Here is a 22,534-nt window from a genome sequence, read left to right on the forward strand (position 1 = left end):
AGGAAGCAATATCTCTTTATACACCACATTTGCAGTGAAAACCCCTTCCTCGCCTTCTAATGAGCCTTTTCTAACCAAAATTTTGGTTGTAGCCTTTGATACTCCTCTTGATAAAGAACCCCTTCCTCGCCTTCTAATGAGCCTTTTCTAACCAAAATTTTGGTTGTAGCCTTTGATACTCCTCTTGATAAAGCCACGTATAACTGTCCATGACTGAATACATGGTATGGAAGATAAATACCCACATTCGGTATTGTTTGGCCTTGTGATTTGTTAATGGTGAGGGCGAAACTCAACTTTACAGGAAATTGTTTCCTTATCAACACAAAAGGGAGTCCAGAATCTTCTCTACTCTTTAGAGCAATTCTCGGTAAGAAAACTCTTGTACCCGCAAATTGACCAGCGATAATTTCTACATCGATGAGGTTATTATATAATCCACGGCAAGTTAATCTCGTACCATTGCACAACCCCATGTTTGGGTCAATATTTCTTAAAAGCATAAGTGGAGCACCTTTTTTAATAGTCAATTGATGCGGTGGCATACCAGAAGGTGAAATTGAATTTAAGAATTCCTGTTGGTACAGATTTCTTGTGTCATCCTCCACCGAGTCAAAAGAGTATAAGGTGCGTTGTGGTCCTGAAACCCGTTGTATGATCATTTCGTTGAGTACATCCACATCATCATTCTTTGGAGTTATTATTGCCCTTTCAACCATATAAGAAGGGTCATTTACATGGCTATCCAAATCAGGAAATACTTCATTAATCAATTGGTTGATTGACTCTTCACCCTCCCATGGTATGACCATTGGTGCAGGCAATTGTATCATGTCTTCAAGCATAGTTTGTGTTTCTCCATTGCCCACTTGAAGTAAAAAATCTGAGAACTCAGGATCATTGATGGATCTCATATTATGTCTCAGACGAAGAATCTTAACATCCTTCCAAAATGAAGCTTTAACTAAACTTGCTTCCACCAACTGACACCTAGTACCCTTAGGGACAACAGGAAGAACTTGTCGAAAATCTCCACCAAAAATCATAACCTTTCCTCCGAATGACAAATCTAAGTCTGTAATGTCCTTAAAAGTCTTGTCTAGAGCTTCAAATGCAAACCGGTTCAACATTGGTGCTTCATCCAAAATAACTGCCGATGATCTTCTTATCAACTTTGCTAAATCAGACTGTTTACAAATGTTGCATCTAGAATCAGCATAAAGTTTTAGAGGGATATTAAACCGAGAGTGTGCCGTCCTCCCACCAGGTAGTATCGTTGCTGCAATTCCTGAAGTTGCAGTTGCCAACACAATATGATGATTACTTCTCAAGCTTGCTAACAATGCACGATATAAGTATGTTTTTCCAGTTCCTCCTGGACCATCGACAAAAAATATTGCATTTTCACAACCCTCGATAACAGTTTTTATCGAGTTAAATGCAAGAGCTTGATCCTCATTTAATTGATGAACCGCATCATGATCTTCTTGTGGTATAATAACTGACATCTCATCTTCTATCATCCCTGGCAGTGCTAACTCTTCCTCCCTATCTTCCGTCACTTCTGGCAAATCATAGTTAGAAACAGACTTACTATATACTGCACCAACAATCTGTTCAAGTCTTTTAAGAGTTTATTTGTCATGGGTGCATTCCATGTGGTGCTTGAAGAAGGATAGTCTTCTATCATGAAGGGATAAAATTCATGCCACAAACTTCGTATCCCATGCGGGTCGCAAAATACTAAGATGGTGACAAACAACCTTCTTAAAGATGAAGGCATACGTATGTTAGAGGCCTCACGTAAACATTGTCTAATACTATCATCATCTTCCAACAAACCCCGTCGTTCAGCTGCCTTCTTAAACGTTGGTTGCAAGATGCCATCGACTGTCCTCAAATCCTCAAATGATATTGATCCTCTAACATGATTAAGAAGCACACGCAAGTAGAACTTCTCTCCCTCTGTAGGCGACACTGTATATATTCTTCCAATTACTTTTTGGTTTGTCCCCCTTGCTTCCCATGCCTTGTTTCCTCCATCCCACGTGAACCGTTCTGGAAACTCTCGGTATAAGTACTGACGCGCTGCTTCATAGTATAGATTTTTTGTAAAGAATTCGGTAAGCATTGTCATTGATTTTCTGGCATTTTCCAGAATGTATGTTATTGTCTCATTGGGATCAAAGACAACACTATGTCCATCTGGAAGATGAATTTGCAGTCTTTGCACCGATGGATATATTCGATTCATCAAAAACTTGAATATCCTCCATAAAGCTTCTGGTGCACAAACCCATCTTGCATCAACAAAATTTCTTATTTCATCTTGACTGTCCTCTGGTCGGACTTGGAATGTCACTCTGTCTGGTCCCTTATAGACATATTTGTACAAATACTTGACACTCTTAATACTACAACAAACTTCAACATTGATATGGCAATCATATTTTTTTAGTAGCCAAGGGTTGTATGGAATAACCCACCTGTTATCCACTGTTGGATTCTCATTAAGATCATACCGCATGTGAAGTTGATTGTCTCGCCTACGATACACAGGGTAAGAATCATTGCCTTGAACGGTGCAGTCTGAAAAAGGCTTCGGATAACCCCGTTTGCAAGTCCCACGCTTCATACAGGGGGACCTGCGATTTAGTGGTCCACATGGACCATGTATCATGTGTCCCAACACTGCAGTATACAACTCTGGCTCATCGTCTTGATTTGGTACTTCAGCACGGACAACACGGTTATAATCATCAGGGTTGTTCAACTTATCATCTTCACTTAGCATAAGAAGCATATGAACATGTGGGAGACCACGTTTCTGGAATTCGATGACATATACATATGCAACCACCGTACCCAAGACTGCTCTCTTGATTACATCATTCTTTAACTCTTCAAATTTGGCACGAAATACTCGTGTGGTCAAATCTGGACGATCTTGTGATATTTGACCCGGTAATAACTCAGCTCTTATTTCTTCCCAATTTGGATTGCATGTCATTGTGAGAAATATGTCTGGTTTACCATATTTTTGAACCAAAGCCATTGCATCTTGATATCTCTGGTTCATATCACGTGGGCTTCCAATAAACGATGATGGCAAGACGGTCGTACGACCAATGTTACCTATTGAGAAGACATTTTGCATGAAGATTTTCAGTGCTTGATATACTAAACCATCCATTACATGTTACTACTACTACTCCATGGTAAGAAATTCACCTGCATTATTTTCTCCAGCGTTCAGCGAGTCTTGTAGTCCATTATACAACTCTCGTCGTAATTTAGTCTGATTGGAACGGATCCATCTTAATTTATGAGTTTCAATCTTGATATAATTGTCAACAACGTATTGTTGTAACAGACGACCACCTCGTAGTAAAACTGATTCATCATGTTGACGTATCTGAAATGAAAAACTCTACTTAACACTAATATACATATATAATTTGAATTGATATTGAAAATACCAACAAATTGTTTTTTTTACCTGTAAAATGTAGGCGTAAAAGTCACGACATGTCAGTTTCCGGCCATTATTATTTCGACTATTCACGTCCCATCCGTATGTACCATATGGAAGTAGTAATGGATATTGTAAGGGATCATAGTAACCAGCACAATCTGAGATATTTAGTAGTTGACCTTGTCTTGTTTTCACCATGATATTGCGACCCCTAAGAGTTTCATTTTCATCCTCTCCCACAATTATTGCAGCAACTTGGGAAGCCGAAGGCAATGTATACTGGCGTTGGTTTGCAGCTTGCTCTCTGATAATAAGTCTGCAATTTTGCAAATCTTGACGTTGAGCCAAGTGATGAAATGTTTGCACAAATGGATTATGGGCGTGCAACATTTGTTGTATCCTCTCAACCACATCTCTATGCAATGCTTCATTTTCTAGCATACGATTGTCCACTTCGTGGTATGTGTCGTATATGTACAATTGTAGAAATCTCGGTCGATTATCCCCATCTGGTATAAGACTTCCTATCTTATGATAAACAGATCCTTGAGCACGAAATGTGAAAGTCCCACCACCTGTCGCTAGATTTTGATCGACGTGTACACCCATGGACGTGAATGCAAATACATGGTTATAGGCCCTCACATTTTGCCTAAAATGTGACCCTTGTGGAGTATTAGCAGAGAATAGCTCGAACATTTCTAGAGGAGATTGTATCGGAGGAAGGATAGTACGACCATTTTTGCAACACATGTCTTTACTTTCGTGATGGAATAGGCGAGCATAACAATGTGGACATGTCGTTGGTTCTGGCAAGTGCAGTTTTGTAACTCCAATGCTCTCATGAAAATTTCGGGCACAATTATGAGGTCCCCGACGTCTAGCTCCAAGACGTACACGGGGAAAACCATGGTCTTGAGGGATTTGGTTATCAGAGGTTCCTGTTATAATGAACATGCAATTAAGTGTACTAACAATTGAAAAGAAAAAAAGATTGATGAATATATGAATGTTATAAAATTAATACCTCCATGTAGTAGTACTCCATCATTATTTCTAGAGTTTTCGTTAAGTCCATGATTAAGTACTTGCGACCTATTCGAACGTGCCAATTGACGTATATGGCTTAAGCGCATCCTACTTGAATCTTGAATGTTATCTTCATGATTTGAAGTTTGCCCATTAGCCACTACATGAGGTTGGACTATATGGCGGAGATCTTGTGCAAGATAAGCATCTTGTTGATTACAAATTATTTGACTTGTAAAATACTGCACGCTAGGAATCTCTCTTTCAAAAGATGCTCTAATTGGATGGTTGGACTGGTTGTTTTCACCAATACCTAAGTTTTACACGTACAATAGATATGTTGATCAATAAAATATTTAAGGATAATACAAAAGTATTTTAAAGATCCCAAAAGATTTCATATATTAGAGCAAGACATACAAAATATTAAAGACTCTGATAATTTTTTAAAATTTTCTCCTAGTTGTAATACCTTCATTCACAACAATGGCATTGCTATTGTTCGTAGAGTTTTCAAAAATCACATGATTTGGTATTTGCGACATATCTGACCGTGCCAGTTGGCGTATATGCCTTAAGCGCATTCTAATTGGCTCTCGGGTGTTATCCTCATTATTTGAAGTTTGCCCCATAATATTTGTATCATGTTGTTGGACTTGTTGACCATGATAATGAGCTCGTCGTCTTGCTAGATATTCATCTCGTTGTGTTCGATTCATTGAGGCTCTACTAATTCTTTGACTTGCTCGTTGACTTATTCGACGCCGCTGTCTCTGAATCTCTCTTCTTGAAAGTGTTGTGCTTTGATGGTTAGACTGATTTCCCTGTTCTTGACCTATGATTTGCAGGTATAGTAGATGTATTGGTGAATAAAGTAAAACATAAAGTATCAAACAAAACGACAACAATTTTCAGTTGTGTAAATATAATTTAGATTAAACTCTGACATGATTTTGATTTTCATGTGTCTTGGTATGCGTACACAGTTGGAACCCATTGTCAACATAGCAAACTTATTTCTTAAACTTATGTAGGTTATGGTATACAACATCAGAACTATGGTGCTTTCAATAAACTCTGGTGCTTTCAGGTATATGTATGACACATGTATATGCAAAAGCTTTTACATGTAGGCCATCAACATAAGTGAAAAATATACATGTTCAAAATTGGCCATACAAAACTGTTGTAATTGTTTCTCTTGTAGTAAGTTACCGGCAATTGTTTCCATTTGGTTTGTCCTGGTTGTGTCCTCCGCACATATATTTCGCGACTGCCTCCGCATGTGGTAATTAGCACGTCTTTGAGCTAAAAGTTCCACCCGTTGTGAAGAGCTCAATGCTTGTCGCCTCTCTCTTTGATAATTAGTTCTTCGCTGTCTTTGTACATCTAGAGCACGAACGCGGGTGTGTTCCTGTGAATGAAATTTTATTTAAAAATATATATATTTAGGAAGGTTATGAACTTCTCAAATGTCTTAGACGTAACAAATGAGAATTGACCTGATTTTCATTCAGTATGTGAGGTTGTTGTAATGTAGCTTGTGAAGAACTCGTTGATCGTCTCCTCTCTCCTTGGAATATATTTGTACTTCGATTCCCTACATTGGTTGCTTGAACATGGGATGATCCCTATACCATTCAATTATAGTACTTACGTATTACGTATGAAACATCGATCATTGTATATTTTTAAAAACTCATAAACATTGTTTCATTGTATGTAGTGAAGGATAAAATACATGATGCTACCTGGTATGGCAGAGGATGTGATGAAGAAACCATATCCATAAAATCTGTAAATCCACTTTACCCATCAAACGTAATTCCAAAACTTTTAAAAGAAGCCATGTAGTTACTAAGAGATCGAGTTGCGAAAGAACAATATTAGCGATAAAAAAAAAGATAGGTGCATGACAAACCACAACTGAGGAAAAAGAAATCTATAGAGATTTAGTGTTTGTAATAGAACTCACCCATTCCTTAAAGTTTCATCTAGTCTTCAACGCAACTCCGATCATCAAACATGGATTATATCCAATAACCAAGAGTAACACATAGAAAACCTTCAAAGAGAAACCATAACAATGAAACACCCAAAATCAATAGAAAACGGAATCACAAAATGACTCAAAATCATATGTTCAGTCTCACCTTAAGTGAATGAGTGATCATTGACTGTGATGTTCTTTTTCCCAGTTTCTTTTTCCCACTGAGTGTGATGTCCTTAGCTTTTCTTCTTTCATATGAACTGCAAATTGAGACGGGTGAATTTTGATGAAAAAAATAATATGTACACCCATTGTATCCCACGTCATAGCTTGAGGTCGTGCACCAAACCGACAGTTGTTCGTCCTCTTCATATGGAGATCATGGGACATTTGTTTCCTCTGCTCTCTTTTGTTCCTTTTGAAATGTACTTGCATACGGAACTTAACACACAAAAAAAAGATTATTTTTAGGTGTTTCCCCATCAGGCTATTGATTATTTATTGGCAAGTTTATCTTCAAAACTGTTGGTTTCAACAGTGAAAGTAAATTGGTAAGTCATGTCCATTCCTTAATTCATTTTTTCGTCAGAAAATATTTCATTTATGCTGAAAGCATGAACACAAATCCCCAAATACAAAGGTAGAAGCTACAGAGGAAGAAACTGCAATATGCTACTATATACAAACCAATTTAACACCACAAACATCTAGGTAGTAGACACTGAAGTTATCCAAGGTCATGCTAGCAAGACTAATGAAAGATGGTATAATGAAATTTTGAAAGGTTAAAGTAACTAAGACAAACATTATACTGCTGTAACATGTTTTACTTTTTTTCCTATACACATAAGTTCTAAATGTCCTCCAGCAGCCAACTGTATCCATGCCAGGTTCCTTTTTGTTTTTGAAGCATATGAAGTCCAAAACGTTTTCATTAAGTCCACTTTAGCCATCCGTTTTCTTGCACTCGATCTTCAATCTACAATTGATTGTAGGAATATAAGATTGGTACTGATTAAATAACTAACTGAGATAAACTTTGAAAACGTACCAGCACATTTGACTTTTTTTTTATTGCAACAGCCTTGCTCCAATTGTTGCTTAAATTCTGAACAGTCCGTTGCATGTAGAACTATAACATCAATGACCAGAGCTTCAAAATGGCAATAGGTTGATATGGAACCAAATGCAAATCAGGTTTCATTAAAAAGTGTGAATTCAACAGGCATAAGGAACCAAATGCAATTTAGGTTACATTAAAAAGTGTGAATTAGGTTTCATCAAAATTTCAGGGTTTAATAGTTTGGTTTAATAGCCTAATACCTTATCGAGGAAAGATGTATTCATACACTGCATTTTTCTCCTGGTGGTACACGTTAACATTATTATTCGGTATAACAAATCGGAAAAATAAGATAAAGATGTAATTTTCTTGATACATTAAATAAGGCACGACAATGATACCTAATTCGTTGTACTTTTCTCTTTGTTCGTCTAATGTAAGAAATCGAATGAGACATCAACTCTTGATGTGCATTTTCATACTGATAACTGTGGGAATCACGTATAAATAAAGTTAAATACCTTTTTCTTTAGTAAATTTAATGTAAGAGAGAATAATAAAACTTACTGCTCTTCTTTCTTCTTGTTCCATTCTTTCAAAATCACTTTCCTAAGATCATGACTGTTCATCTTTATTGATATTCCCATTGGCCAAGCAGGTGCACGAATTGAGATAGATTTCTGTTTTTCATATATTGTCCTGCGCCACCCGATTGAATACAACGAAACATTTTTGTTTATGTGTCCTACAAACCAATGAAAATGAGCACCATTAAACACGTAGCTCCAAATGAAATTAAGGTTCTAAGTAGAAAATTTTAAAGTTTTGAATTCTATCTCCATACTTTTTGTGCTCTCTTTCCTCTGTGCTTGATAATGTGCATATCTTCTTGCCAAAATTTGTCTTCGTTGTAAGTATGCCATCATTAGTTGAGTGGATTACATATCATTTTTCATTGCTTGTAAAAACAAAAACTAAAAAATGAAACAACAAAAATAAATTTCAGATTTGTAAACAGTAGGAAGCATCTTAACAAATACGCATATATAGAAGTTAGCTCTCACACGATAAAAATATAAATGGAAAAGGAATGAAATGAATGTAAATCATATTGTTGGTGGCATGAAAAGTAGATGAACAATTACATATAATCTCTTTTAAACATGAAATGGAATGATGGGATTGGATATATCAGGTTGATTCAATGCTAACAAACACACACAAATTCAGATAATCTTTTTCATACTGATATTCTGCCCTGAGTGACTTACTGAAGGTGTAAAGCCATCAAATGAATTCATGGATTCCTTTTGAATCTGCTAATAGTTCTCTAGCAATTTTGATGTATGATGCCAAACCACCTGGATAGATTGAATTGAACCGAGCCACCTGTAATGAATTTTCATTTGATTGAATATTGCATAGATAACTGTGTAACAAAATCAATCTAAGAGAGTGATGTTATGTAGCATAAATGGAAATTCAATCTTCATATCCAATCCCAGCATCCCAAATACGTGCAGCAAACATAGAGCTTATCTTTATCAATTTGCTAAGAACTGAAAAATAATTAGTGCTAGACATGTACCTAGAAACAGTTGAAGATCAATAATCATGTCTACTCAAATTACAATAAAGATCAAATCTCACATTAAACTATGCTATAGAAGCCTAAAAATGCCAAAAGTTACAACATAAGCATCTCATTCATCAAGAAAGATACCAAAGGATTTGAGAGAAGCCAAAAACAGAGTTGTTTTTTCTTTAGAAGTAAATTTATTAAGGCTTGATGACCTGCTATGGCAAAGGCCTCCCTACACATTCCCTGTGATCTTCAAGATTACATAATACAAACTACTAAAGATTTTACTTTAAAATTGAACCATACAATTTTACAAACTAAGGAGTGATCAGAAACCTCCACAGTTGCTCCACCGTGCCAATTCAAACTACCCCAAAATCAAACGAAGGTTAATAGTCTGAAATTATAAAAAGAGAGGAAAAGATTTAGTGCGGAGATCAAGAAGCACTTACGAATCAAATTGAATATGAGATAAAAGAAATTACAATTACATTAGGGATTTGAAATAGAATTCGGCAGCCAGACCCGCAGACAATTGCTTTCCCTAAGAAATTGAAAGAAAACCCAGAATATCATACATCAAGAACTAAATCGATAGATATTAAATACTTATTTCTCGAATAGAACTCGGCAGCCTCACCTTAGTAAAGAGTGATTCTGAATTTGGTTGATTCTTTGTTCGGTGCCTCCTTTTAAAGGAACCCATATCAATTCCGATAACCTCCGACATCGTGCCATTCCTTTCGCCTCCCTCGTTCTCTGTTGATGTGTGGCAGTTTTTCATTTATGCACCAAGCTCTCAGAGTTGAAATTAGTATCCCACAATCCCACGTCCCCATTACAATTCTCTGATCTGATATATTTTCACTTTACTGCGTGTTTTACCATACTACCCCATTATGTGTTTTTGTTTGCAAGTTTTTTCTTGTCTGGACATGGGTATTATAAGGAGTTTGAAAATTTAGTGAAGCTGTTGACACCAAAAGATGGCTTCCAATTATAGTAGTGGAGATATGAGTAATCTGAAAGAGGTATGTTTATGAAGACGAGTTGAATGATGATCAAGTTGTGCGTTATGCTTTTGTTGTTTTCTTGGATGGGCGATGCTTTTTTCTTCCTTTTGACCTCTTCGCTGTAGTTGTTTCCCATTCTGGTTGCCAACCTGCTGCTATCCAGTCTCTGCTTTTAGGTATTGGATTTGTGGTCAATTATCTACGCCTCTGGATTGATTAGCCACCAGATATATTAACAAGAATCAAAGAGGGAGGGAAAGGTTTTGAATTTATATTATTATTATTATGTGCAATCCAAGCTTTAACCAAATTGGTCCTTAATTGGAGGCCTATGTTTCTGGCCGAAAGCTTCTGCATATATTTTCTGAAAAGGATAAAATAGTTTTGGCCGAAAGGTTGTAAGTTGGCTTCGAGTTTCACTACAACCGAAGCTAATTAGTCTTCCTGGTGAAGGAAGGAGAATGGAACCTGAGGGCATCGAGATTTGATATTTACTCGATCTTCTTGATGGTAGATCTACCTTGCCTTCTACGTCTGGCTGTCCTGATACTTGTACTCTTGTCTACGTGTGACGACAAAATTTAACAACCTTCGGTGCAGTACTTTTGATTGTTACCGAATGGGGCGTTGAATTGTACATTAGAAGTCATCAACATTATTCGTCCAATAATCATAAAATGAAAGATTGATGCGTGGCGGTGATGTTGTAACAATTGAGCTTGCATGACAATGACACTGCGGTGAATAATCCATGGACCATGGGGCTGTAAATGATTTTTTTTAAAACTCAATGATAACTTGTCTTTGTATAAACCTTTTCAATCCTATTCCACTGTACCCGGGTGTTTGCAAATCGGGTCCGACTAATATTCGGAATTGTCATGTCTGCAAGCGCACCGGAAACACACGTAAATGCCGAATACGACTGAATACGTTTGATACGCAAGTAAAATCTTTGTTCCCTTTGTAGATGTGGGCAAAATTGTCAAAGTACACTTTAAATTTGACTAAGATTTTCAATTTATACTTTGTACTTGCAATTGTGTCAATATACATCATAACTTTAATAAAAATTGCCAATTTGCACCATATCCGTTAAGTTTAACTGTTTTCATTTAATTTTGCGTTACATGCCATGCATGAGGGGTAAGACTGTCATTTTATATTTAATATTCTTTAAAAAAGGATTATTTTTTAATCAAATTATGTATTTACATCTTTTTTTTACATATTTAATCTTATTTCAAATTATATATTCTACATACCCACCCATTTCAAATATAGTGTATATTTACTTCCATAATCTCATTGTTTCGTTTTTCTTTAATTCGCAATAACTCTTTCGTTGGTTATTAGGGGCACCTCGAAAATGTCCAAGTAACTTGGATAAAAGGAAAGGAATTGACTTAGACAAATCTTATGTATATATATAATTATATATGTGCACATTTATTTTAAATTTTTTATCTTATTATGTATTTATTTATATTTTTCTAATATGTTTTAACATACCGGATCACGTAAATTAATAAATATATAAATCAATAACATGTTTCGAAAAATAAAAATGTAATAACAAGTCATCTTCTTAAGTAATTTTATTCAGTTATTTTATTATTAAAAATTAATAAATATATAATGACAAGAAAATTATGAATTAAAATTAGATGAGAAACATTAAATTTAACGGAGGGGTGCAAATCAGTTATTTTTACCAAATTTAAGAGATAAATTAACTTAATTACAAATTCGGAGTGCAAACTAACAATTATGACTAAATTTATAGTGCAAAATGACATTTTTACCTAGATCTAATGGACTTGTGACCATGGACCTGCTTCCCCATTAGTCCAACATAAAACGTTATTTCCCTCTAACTAACTCACCAACACATCCTGGGCTCCCCAAAACACACCCAAATTATAAAAGCCCAATCCCAAATTAGAAAAACGACGTCGTACTGGGCAAACCCTTCAAATAAAGCAGTGTATATAAAGCCGCACAAGAAGAGGTAGGGTTTTAGTCTCAGTATACAGTCGAGGAGCCGCCCTCTCTATTCCGCCAAGATCTATCTAGGTTTTGTCTCCACGAAATGGCGCCGTCGCAGCCCAAGACCGGGCTCTTCGTCGGTCTGAACAAGGGCCACGTCACCACCAAGAAGGAACTGGCTCCTCGCCCTTCTGACCGTAAAGGGGTAAAGATCCATATCTCAATGCCTGCTTGTTTCATCTTTGTAGTCTGTCATGTGTTTTCTGGGTTGTGTTTGTGTGAATGGGATACTCATGTTGTGTGGTTTTTGGGTTTGTGTAGAAAACAAGCAAGAGGGTTCACTTCGTGAGGAACCTGATCAGGGAAGTTGCTGGGTTCGCTCCGTATGAGAAGAGGATCACTGAGCTCTTGAAGGTCGGCAAGGACAAGCGTGCTCTTAAGGTCGCCAAGAGAAAGTTGGGTACCCACAAGAGGGCTAAGAAGAAGAGAGAGGAGATGTCCAATGTTCTCCGCAAGATGAGGTCAGTAATTTGTCCACGTTATTCCCCCTTGATGATGTGTCGTTTATAAACTGTGTTTTCGATTGATTACTGTGCTAGGTTGTTTACTTAGGATTGCGTACTATTGGGAGTTTATGTGTACTTGGATTTGCTTATGTATGTTTTAATGTTGTGTGACTGTTCAAGTATGTGAAATTGTCTACATGCTGCCTGACTTGAGTAATATTGATAGGACATAGAACAAGTGTATCGAGCATTTGTAGTTCAGACATGGCCATCCCTTTGTGAGATTTTTTTTACAGTAGTATAATAGAGGAAGAGAAAATGGCAGTGATGACTCAGTAATTTCAAGCTCAACAGACTGGAATGCAGGCTTTTCTTTGTAGAGAAATTTGCGTGTCGACATCCCCCCGCTGAACTGCGCCATTCATATATCCAGAAATTCTCAATTTTAGTTTTGTATGTAGCGTGCAATTGTTGTATTATTTTTTGTTAGTGTGTGGGAAATGGGAAGTTGCTGTGAGGATACAAAGCTCCCTCTTCTGATATAAGGTTGAGGAAATTTGTTGGCAGAATCGAACCTAATATTTATCGCCACTACTGAGCAAATCTTCCCTTTCCCTAGTTTTCTGTTCTGATAGTTCCTTGTGTTGCTATCAGAAGAGGGTATTCATAGGCTTTGATACTGTATATGGGCCGGCAGTCTTAATTATTTTGTTTCTTATTTATTCAATTGTTAAATTATCAACCAGTTTCTTTCAATGTGGTTTTGACTACTTTGAAACAAGCAATGTTAATCTGATTTCTTTGTTTTGGTTCTTCCGCAGGTCTGGTGGTACCACAGAGAAAAAGAAGTAAGCTAATTGTCAAGCTTGGGCAAGATTTAATTTTGAACTCTGGTGGATATTTGGTGAAGTATTATTAGACCATTGTCGGGGGAGTGTATTTTTATTGCTATTTGAGACCATTTGGTTTATTATGCAGAGGATATTTTGTTTAGTCTTATTATTCTGCTATCAGTCGCTGAATCTCTCTTTATATTCCTGAACGGTTTTCTGGTGGTCGAGATCATATAATGGCTGTTGTGGGAAGCATTTAAATTTCCCTGTTAAGCAAATATTCCAAACAGTTCATTGGAATTGATCAATTCCAAAAAATCCATTTTCCAACATCAATTTGGCAAGATGCAAACATTCATTCCTGAATTCCGGAGAACATTTTATCAAAATTTTGTTGATATTATATTTTTGAATCACCATCGATGATCATAATAGGACACTCAGATAAAGCATTTTTATGATGCACTGGTAGGAGGAGAATGACTGGACCGGGCAGAAACTTCTTCAATTGCTCCTGCTGGATTAGAAATGTTGGGGGCTGGTTCGAGAGCAGAAGAAAATTGTAAATGGCTGCTTTCCCGGTGCAGTTGCTTGCACCAGCTTACCATTATTTCTTGTTCGTTTAGGGGTGGGAGGGGCGCAAAGATATCTTGGAACTCCAAAGTTCACTTTGAGTTGTTGTAAACCAAGAAATTCATGAGAAAATTTGTATGTCAAGGCGGAAACTAGGCGGACGCTAGCAGAGATATTTTGTATGCCTAGGTAGGGTAGGCGATATGTAGGCAGACGCTAGGCGGAAACACTGTATGTCTAGGCGGACACTAGGAGCTAGGCGGAAACACTAGGCGGGTTAGGTGTGGATAATTTTTATGTCTAGGCAGAGAAAATTTGTAATCTAGGCGGACGCTAAGCGACTCTCTGGTCGACGTCTCTCTCTCTCTCCCTCCCGATATCTTCATGTGCTCGTAAAGTTCTATTTTTGCTGGTGTACATGCCATGTTTCCAAAACAAGTTTCACCTCTCATTATGCATAAGGAACAAGCAATCAAACTCTGTTTCTATTAGAATTAAACAAGCTTAATACGTGAGTCTTAAATGAAACCTCTCGGGAGAAAATTTGGAACACATGCAGACCCAAATGTTCCCAGTTCTGACAAGGTCATGCCAGTCGTGAACGCAAAGTGGCGAGTAAAAACACAAATTATACTTAAGACATGCTTAGGATGATACCGAATCGATCCTTGGTTTGGCTAGGAATGCTAAGTCGACACTTAAACTTTATAAACATGATGTTACAAGGGTGGTGATCAAGATCAAAAAGAAAGAGATCACCACTAAAGTGACAAAGGAATCTATCTGAGCCTCAATCGATCATGAATCTAATCCAAATACATTAGCTGCATTTTCCGTCTCATCAACGTAACTGAACGATTTAACACTCTCCAGTCGCCACCATGAATCTGAATGGCTCGGTACCTTTCTAAAGTGCTTGCTTTGCAAGAAAACAATTTTTCCAATAACAGGATAAGTGAAACCATGAAAAAACATTTCCCTCCAAAATTATTGGACCTAAAAGTTCTATCCAAAGCCTGGAAAAGGCCCAGAACTACAACAAGAAGCTAGCAAAAGCGGAATCACAACGAATGCTCCAAACGCCAAACGAAGAAGACAAGCTGTGTGGCAAGATTTTAATTTCTTTCCCATCACATTCGTCTTTGCAGAGAGAAGAATCGATTTCGACATTACAACTGAAGACATGTGGAATAGTAGAATACCATTTTCATTTTTTTTTCTATATTAATCGATGTAGCAGATACGTTTAACAATCCAATTTCGTATCTGGTTGTAGATACAGAATACCGAAAATCTCTATGAGATGATCCATCTTTGTGACAAGGACAGGGTTTTCTTGGAGCCTTGGACCAACATACTGTAAGAGTTTTATTTTCTTTATGCTTTTGAGAACCCTTGTTTGCTGTGGCTATAAATTGATAAACAGAGTAAGTGCTCTCTTACATAAGCATCCATTCCATGCATATCATTATATATATATCTCGTGTATCAATCATGTCAACACCACACCACCATGTATGGCAACGTAAATTATGATATTGAAGGACTACCTTTCCTATTCTACGTACACTAATTGAAAGACAAATAACGTACAGGACAATCCACTTTACATAAGACTACAAAATCAATTAGTCCATTAGCTTATAATATATAAAGACATAATGGAGTGAATCTTATACTAATTTATCAAGGAATTAAAATCTGATCAATATGATCATCCCTTGGACAAGATTTTCTGGGAGAAAGCAAACATGCGTTTTGCTACCCGAACCTCAAGTTGTTAGCCAAATTCGAAGTTGCTTGAACTTTCCAGCCAAAGTATATTTCCATATTAACTTCTTTGACGTTGAATGTAATATCCAAGATATACGTTGATACACTAACTCATTACTCATACCGCTAAGTTGAGGGAAAGAAAGTGGAGACTATCTGATTATTCATGTGCAAGTTGAAGGATGGTCGGAGATCGATATGTTTATGTTTATAGAGAAAATTTGAGAAACTTAAATACTCAAAATGGTTAGATCGATCTCAACTTGGTATAACTCCTCAGCCATTTATTTCATTCATCATGAAGCCATTTGGACTACACATCGAAGTGAATTTTGTAGAGTCAAATATGAATCTCAAATGGATGACAAATCTACTTAAAATGAGAGAGGCACGATTCGCTGAGGAATGAACATTGCAGGGTTGTACACTCCAAAAAGTTATAGTCTGATTTGTATCGTTCAAAGGGCAAAACAACACTGATTGAATGGCCACAAGTTCTAGTTAAAGTCCAAATATTATTTCTGAAATACTGAAATAGGCGTGATATATTTACACACACATGCATTATACAATATATAGCAGTAGAGAAAGTGATCGATTAGGTCTATATATGTTTATGAGACAACAGCCGGGACTCGGTCTCTTTCTTTCTTTCTTTAAACCGAGACACAGGTGATTGATGTTCAGGATTAACCTGCATTTAGACAGTGAATGTTTATATCCAATCAAGGCAAGATACAGGACATGTCAAAAGAGAAAGCTGCTACTATTCTGCTTCTGAGAACTCTGCGTATATAATTGTGTGTGATAGAGAGAAAGAAAGAAAGAAGAGCGCATGTCCTGACTGATCACACAGACCCATGTGATCATCATCAATATGAGGCACAAGTAAAAAGAGCAAAATATTTGCCGGCTTTGATTTCTGAGCTGTTATTCCCCTTCGAATGCTAGAACTTGATTGTTCGTACAACAGCGTATTGGACCAGTCATGGCGACCTTTTTTCATTTATCAATCTCACCACAGCTTATTCAGAACTGAGAATAAGATGCCCAAATTTCCAATCTTTGTATATCTTCAATTTTGGGATCATAATAATTTTCATCTACTCTAATTCCTTCCACTGATCAGTTCTCTGATTTCTACACACCCTAGAAAGATGGTGATGCTAACAGGCTCCTCTATCATTATTCTATGAGTACTACAGAGAGAGAGAGTGTGTGTGTGTTTCCTCCTTTAATTTTTACGGTGGTTTTGAATATGCTTTATTGGTTCTTGCAAAAGCAAGTCCGAATTCGCTCTCGATCCCTACATAGATTCCTTTCTTTCAGTATGTGACTAACTAAACTTGGTATGCAACTGTCCACTGCTACATGTAATTGATCGAATCCTAAGTACCCTATAATAATATTACTTTAAACATATTCGTAATGTTTGTCAACTAATTCTACGCAAATGTTCTTATAAGTAAGAGCATATCTTGTCCGAATGTCAAATTTTGCGTCACAACATGCACTTCATTGATTTCATCTTACTTATTAGAGGTTACATGCATATAGGTCGATGCTTTAATTTTTTACGACACATATTTTATCGCAAATCAATACATGAATGGAAGCAATTAGGATGACAAATCCAATGTGGCTGCGCACTAAATACTTAACCCGCAAGCAATACTATTCATGATGAACCATTTATTCTGTATTGATCGATCGGATACCACGGTGCATGCAATCCAAACTGTCATTGACAAATTTGCTTTCCAGAATAATCTAATACTTGCACAGACACAAACACTACCAATATTTTATATCATCTCAATGTAAATAATTGACCTCAGCCCTGCAAATCTTCAAGTATATATATGATATCATGCTTGATGAGTTCAACATTAAATTTATGCTCAAGAAGAAGATTAGACAAGCTCACAGTGTCATGTCAGAAATTGTAGCTAATGAAAGAACAAAGCAAGAACGACTCAGAATCCAGAAGTACTGTAGCAAAGCTAGGGTTAGGGCAGCTGAGTTGAAGAGAAAGAAAGTTGCACGCAGCTCCTGAGGCGCGTGCTAACGATGCATCGAATCAATCTGGGAAAACGGGACCCACATCCCTCTGCCATGTCAGATCGAGGGGACCTGACAACACAGTAACTTGTCTGCTAGCGAAATAGTACTACTGGTCAGAGAGACATATATTCTCTGTTTGACTACTTCAATTCAATCTATGACAAAATGAGTAGTGTAGTAAATTTACGTGTTCGAAATAGATATATAGAAAACGCAACCAACAAGAACAAGAAAAGTCGGGTTACTATTAATTTGTTAAATGTGGGTGAGTATGAAAGTTGAAGACCCAAAGCAAAGGAAAGCATTCTAGCTCTGTCTATTCCTTCTTCTATGAGTTGGGATTTGGGAACGAAAATGGAAATGGAATGGAATAGAATTTTCGGTGGGTGTGGAATTGAGTGTCCTTTTGGCGTCTTTTGAGAGATTTGTCCGAAATCATCATCTTCTGGATTCTTATGATCTCATCATCATCGATTATAGCCTCAACATATTTGATCGATCCTGTTGCATAAGTACATTTACTATTATTACAGAATGATTTGGAACAATATATATCTTAGTCTCATCTGATGGCGCCTAACCCAATCACTGGTTAGTGTACATTCCAATTATTGGGATATCAATCATTTTAGTAATACATGCATGCATGCCTACCGATCATGCATGCGCATTGTAGTGAATTATAATAAGAGATAATATTTTTGCATGCTAAGATTTGGTTTTGGGAGAGTTGGATACCATGTCACTCAACTCACGATTATATGTCGATCTCCATTATTTTTCAGACAAAAAAGAAAAGGCTATAGTGGAAACTGACCTGAGAATATATCCGAGTCTTCCATTTGAAGCCAGCAAAGGAAATTATATCAGAATAGTTTGATCGAGTTCAGAATTACTGAAATCTATGGCGCTTTGTCCAACAGATGTTAAAGCAGTTTCTTAACTGGGTATATCCCAATTCCCTAAGGGAATGTTGTTCATCGAAGTTTGCAATGGGAACAGATCGAAACGAATTTACGTCGGTTAATTTGCCAAAATCTATGGCTTTTCTTTTGCATCGATCATAGTCAACATTCTAGCTAGCTAGCTTCTTTTAGTTCCCTGCCATCCCTTAAAATTAGAACTAGGGGAAGCACATCATGGATACGGCCTACTATGTTTCCTTGATCCTTTTGTTCGTCATAGACATTGTAAGCCAGAACGACGAACCGTACTTCAAAGTTTCAAAAACGAAAGTTTTACACACATCAGAACTCACACAAGGATATACGTACATGCATGTAGTCACTGATATATAAGCTTGCTTAAACCGGAAGTTTAGTAGCTCCTTTTATTAGTTATTGTTGTCAAACAAAGTTTGCCTTTTTGCTTTGACAATATATTAGTATATACTTGCAAGCTAAACCCATACTAGTTAAGCTTACGAGTGAGCTTTTCAAGAATTAATTAAATGGTGGCATCAATAAATCAAAGTCAAGATCGGAAATCGCCTTTGCTTCAGGTAGCTGCTGCTATGAGGTATATATGACCCTTAATTGCCCAAAAATCAACCAAGACTCAAATAGAAACTTAATGGATGTACACATTTACTACTAAAGATATATATGAATAAACGATTTAAGTTATGTTAGTTAATCTTTAAATCTCCGACAAACACAAAAGCTGTAAAATATACAGCATTGTTTTCACTTCTTAATTAGCAGGAAATATCACTATGATATTGACTGTACTGCACGGCCTTGCAAAGTTGAACACATAACGGAAGAAAATGGATTGTCATTTGTTTGTAATAAGATTTCAACATGCAGATTGAATATTCGTAGAAATGCAATAATTAATTGGAACATGTTATTTACTTGAGGATCAGATTACAATGCCAGCCAAGCAACTTTAATTTCATCAGAGAATCAGGTAGCACATGATCAAACACATGGAATAGTACTAGCTACTTGTGTTAAACATTTGATATTCTCATTCAAATCGATTCCATAAACTCATACACTCACTAGTATTGCGACCGTGCTAGCTAATTAAGCTCATACAAGGCCTTTTGAAACTAAATTCAGAAAGAAAAGAGAATGAAAAGAAAAACAAAACAAGTTTGCGTAGTAGAAGCAAAGCTGCAAATGAAAATAACTGAAAAACCTACCATTTCTAGGGTTTCTAATTGATCATGAAGATGAAATCATCAACCCATCCCCCATTCTCACATTTCTTAGTACTCTTTCTACGAGTCGGATGTGGAAGTACCATTAATTTTGTTTAGAGTTAATTTCTAGAGCTAATATTGGAAGCTGCAACACACAAGGAATCGAGAAAACCTCAGACTATAATTATAGAGGATGATTGGTGGCAGTGGAAGTAGAGCTAAAACCGGAAAGATCTGTCCACGCAGTTGTTGAAGTACCATTCCCATTCCCACCGGAGTTCATCCAGTACTGACTATCATTCCCTCCTTGAATCCCCAATAGCTGCCTCGACAGGTTCATCTCTTGTTGCTGATGATTCTGATTGTGAGGATCTTCCGTCTTCACCGAAGCCATTTGCGAAGGAACCCCAACCCTGCTACCGGATGATAGTAGCCTCGGCCGCACTTGATTATATCCCGGAAACTCAACTCCACCGCCCTCAAACAAACCAGGAGGAGGATCCAAACCTCCACTCAAGAAAGGAAACGACGGCGTTTGCTGCTGATACCTCCATTGCTGCTCGAAAAGCGATCCGGTAGGATTACTAGTGATTCCTCCACCTAAACCGCTCCCTATCTGAAAGCCCAAGTCCCCTATTCCGCCACCGCCGTAGTTCACGCCGTAGTTCATGCCGAGATTCTCACTGGCGCCGAAGTGATGGTCAGTGAAAGGGTTGATGAAACGCAGTGGTGGAATTTGAGGGCTCAACCCGGCTGCTATCATATCAACAGTTCCAGTTGAACTGTTGGAGGGAATTGCCTGACCGGATGAGCTAGCAGAACCGGTGGGGCGGTCCGAGCTGCTGACGGGGGATTTAGACCGGCTACTTCCTCCTCCTTTGCTGCTTCTTTTGTTTCTCCTGCAGCCGCCTCCAACTGGGACGTTCCTCAGTGCACCACCACGTGTCCAGTAGCGTCGGCAGGTCTTGCAGAAGTGACGGGGCTGCGTGAGGCTGTAGTTGTTAAAGTAGCAAAACTTGGTGTTGGTGGACTCACAGCGCGGGCATTTGAGTGCTGGCTCAGGCATGGGGATGTTAGCCATGCGAGCTCGATCAGCCATGGAACCAGGCCTGATCGAGCCCGCACCTCCAGGTCCACTGCCACCACCGCCAGGGTTTGAAGGAAGTGGTGGCGGGGGAGGTGGAAGAGAATGGAGCTGAGAGTTGTTGATGTTGTTGTTGTTATTGCTACTGCTTCCGGATAATAAGTGATGGTGATGATGATGAGGACTTGGTTGCTGCAATTAAAGAGGAACATATTCAAAGATCGTTAGAAAGCAGAAATCAAATATCTGTGGTATATTCAAGAAGCTAGATGATAAAAAACAAAAGCAAGACGAATATTTGGCTTTTGAAAGAAAAGATTGAAGAACAAGAACGAGATGAGAATTAAGCTAACTCTGGATTCATTACTTGTTGCCAGTTGGCTGGATCTAGATAAGCTGGAATGGAGGAAAAAACCATGGTGATGATCTATATCTTGTAGTCTTGTGGCGCCCTTTAATTCTTTTATCTCTTTTGTAAAGGTTGATGGGGTTTTTGTTTTTTTGGAGATAATACTCAGCTAGCTAGTAGTGGAGAGAATCACATCAACAATTTGCAGACACAGAGTGAGTGAGCAAGAAAGAGAAAGAGAAAGGGGAAAGATGAGAAGGAGGAAGAGGGAGGAGGAAGCTGGGAGAGGAGAAGGAGCAAAAATAAAGGAGGGGGCTTTTGTGTATTATATACTAAGGATTCAGTTGGTTGCTGATGTTGGTTTTGTTACCTCCTCACTAAGCGTCTAAGACTTACTGCTCCTTTTGTTTTATTGCTTTTTAGGGTTTTGAGAAGAGGTTTTTTTTGTTTCTTAATTCATAAGCCTCTCTCTCTCTCTCTCTCTCTCTCTCTCTCTCTCTCTCTCTCTCTCTCTCTCTCTCTCTCTCTCTAATTGTTAAGCATAAGAGATTAGTGGCCCTAATTTTGCATGGAAAAAATCGGTGTATGTAGACCAACCTTGATGTTTAGTTTAAGATAATGGAGTAGAATCATCTTGTTAAACATGACCAAACCCCCATTTTGATATTATAAGATTGTATAATGAGATGGAAATATTCAATGGGTGATAGATTAAGGAAACGAAATGCATGGGGAATATGTTGAAGTAAATAGTTGTAAATGAATATTAAAATAATCAAAAAAAAGGTGGTTCTTGTATGTATGGGAGAGTATGGGGAGGTTGCCTTGAAGTTTTGGTGGTGGTGGAATGAGTGGCACAGTCGAAGTGTCCGACCGGACCAACCCTTTAAGCCCAGTCCGCTGTCTGTTTCCATCCCCACTCGGCTTTATTTCTTTTGCATGGGACGGGGGGAATATTATACAGCTCCTCTCTGTCTCTGTATGTGCTCATTTCCACGCGTCGTCAAAATCACGCGTAGTTACAGTCGCTTGATATAGATTCACCTCATGGTCAAAAAGTGA

The 22,534-nt window shown here is 37.6% G+C and overlaps 4 protein-coding genes, 1 long non-coding RNA gene and 2 other non-coding genes across 7 annotated transcripts; 3 read left to right on the plus strand and 4 right to left on the minus strand.

Moving 5' to 3' along the window:
* Positions 1 to 56: 56 nt before the first annotated feature.
* On the minus strand, positions 57 to 4,228 carry LOC126796775 (uncharacterized). Its single transcript, XM_050523504.1, has 4 exons — positions 3,500 to 4,228; positions 3,232 to 3,415; positions 1,717 to 3,135; positions 57 to 1,600 (listed from the first exon to the last, which is right to left on the minus strand). The coding sequence occupies exons 1-4, from the start codon at positions 4,226 to 4,228 to the stop codon at positions 57 to 59; spliced, it is 3,876 nt and encodes a 1,291-aa protein (XP_050379461.1).
* A 1,654-nt stretch (positions 4,229 to 5,882) lies between these two features.
* Positions 5,883 to 6,767, minus strand: LOC126800000 (uncharacterized). The gene is made up of 5 exons (XR_007672675.1): positions 6,658 to 6,767; positions 6,480 to 6,569; positions 6,256 to 6,299; positions 6,007 to 6,135; positions 5,883 to 5,918 (listed from the first exon to the last, which is right to left on the minus strand). It is a non-coding gene; the product is annotated as an uncharacterized LOC126800000 (long non-coding RNA).
* Positions 6,768 to 7,428: 661 nt separating this feature from the next.
* Positions 7,429 to 9,954, minus strand: LOC126796776 (uncharacterized). Its single transcript, XM_050523505.1, has 9 exons — positions 9,780 to 9,954; positions 9,631 to 9,683; positions 8,829 to 9,536; positions 8,402 to 8,531; positions 8,125 to 8,302; positions 7,959 to 8,045; positions 7,818 to 7,857; positions 7,546 to 7,626; positions 7,429 to 7,473 (listed from the first exon to the last, which is right to left on the minus strand). Exons 4-9 carry the CDS (start codon positions 8,481 to 8,483, stop codon positions 7,429 to 7,431), a joined length of 513 nt encoding a protein of 170 aa, XP_050379462.1. The 5' UTR covers positions 8,484 to 8,531; positions 8,829 to 9,536; positions 9,631 to 9,683; positions 9,780 to 9,954.
* A 2,221-nt stretch (positions 9,955 to 12,175) lies between these two features.
* Positions 12,176 to 13,685, plus strand: LOC126799042 (60S ribosomal protein L36-2-like). The gene is made up of 3 exons (XM_050526153.1): positions 12,176 to 12,346; positions 12,463 to 12,662; positions 13,469 to 13,685. Exons 1-3 carry the CDS (start codon positions 12,245 to 12,247, stop codon positions 13,497 to 13,499), a joined length of 333 nt encoding a protein of 110 aa, XP_050382110.1. The 5' UTR covers positions 12,176 to 12,244; the 3' UTR covers positions 13,500 to 13,685.
* LOC126801294 (small nucleolar RNA Z107/R87) lies at positions 12,965 to 13,069 on the plus strand. The gene has a single exon (XR_007672789.1). It is a non-coding gene; the product is annotated as a small nucleolar RNA Z107/R87 (small nucleolar RNA).
* LOC126801322 (small nucleolar RNA R30/Z108) lies at positions 13,151 to 13,249 on the plus strand. Its single transcript, XR_007672815.1, has one exon. It is a non-coding gene; the product is annotated as a small nucleolar RNA R30/Z108 (small nucleolar RNA).
* Positions 13,686 to 19,785: 6,100 nt separating the features above from the next.
* LOC126801119 (dof zinc finger protein DOF2.4) lies at positions 19,786 to 21,745 on the minus strand. The gene is made up of 2 exons (XM_050528581.1): positions 21,491 to 21,745; positions 19,786 to 21,315 (listed from the first exon to the last, which is right to left on the minus strand). The coding sequence occupies exons 1-2, from the start codon at positions 21,539 to 21,541 to the stop codon at positions 20,224 to 20,226; spliced, it is 1,143 nt and encodes a 380-aa protein (XP_050384538.1). The 5' UTR covers positions 21,542 to 21,745; the 3' UTR covers positions 19,786 to 20,223.
* Between the last annotated feature and the right edge of the window lie 789 nt (positions 21,746 to 22,534).

This window comes from Argentina anserina, chromosome 6 (genome assembly GCF_933775445.1).
Source record: "Argentina anserina chromosome 6, drPotAnse1.1, whole genome shotgun sequence".
NCBI classification, from domain to species: Eukaryota; Viridiplantae; Streptophyta; class Magnoliopsida; order Rosales; family Rosaceae; genus Argentina; species Argentina anserina.

Coding starts and splice junctions, on each gene's coding strand:
- LOC126796775 (XM_050523504.1), bottom strand. CDS start 4,228: ATGTGTTGCAAAAATGGTCGTACTATCCTTCCTCCGATACAATCTCCT. Junction 3,416..3,499: donor TTTACGCCTACATTTTACAG/GTAAAAAAAACA, acceptor TTTTCATTTCAG/ATACGTCAACATGATGAATC. Junction 3,136..3,231: donor CGCTGGAGAAAATAATGCAG/GTGAATTTCTTA, acceptor TCTTCTCAATAG/GTAACATTGGTCGTACGACC.
- LOC126796776 (XM_050523505.1), bottom strand. CDS start 8,483: ATGATGGCATACTTACAACGAAGACAAATTTTGGCAAGAAGATATGCA. Junction 8,046..8,124: donor AACAAGAAGAAAGAAGAGCA/GTAAGTTTTATT, acceptor TGATTCCCACAG/TTATCAGTATGAAAATGCAC. Junction 7,627..7,817: donor ATACATCTTTCCTCGATAAG/GTATTAGGCTAT, acceptor TTGATGTTATAG/TTCTACATGCAACGGACTGT.
- LOC126799042 (XM_050526153.1), top strand. CDS start 12,245: ATGGCGCCGTCGCAGCCCAAGACCGGGCTCTTCGTCGGTCTGAACAAG. Junction 12,347..12,462: donor GCCCTTCTGACCGTAAAGGG/GTAAAGATCCAT, acceptor GGGTTTGTGTAG/AAAACAAGCAAGAGGGTTCA. Junction 12,663..13,468: donor AATGTTCTCCGCAAGATGAG/GTCAGTAATTTG, acceptor GTTCTTCCGCAG/GTCTGGTGGTACCACAGAGA.
- LOC126801119 (XM_050528581.1), bottom strand. CDS start 21,541: ATGGTTTTTTCCTCCATTCCAGCTTATCTAGATCCAGCCAACTGGCAA. Junction 21,316..21,490: donor ATCCAGCCAACTGGCAACAA/GTAATGAATCCA, acceptor CTTTAATTGCAG/CAACCAAGTCCTCATCATCA.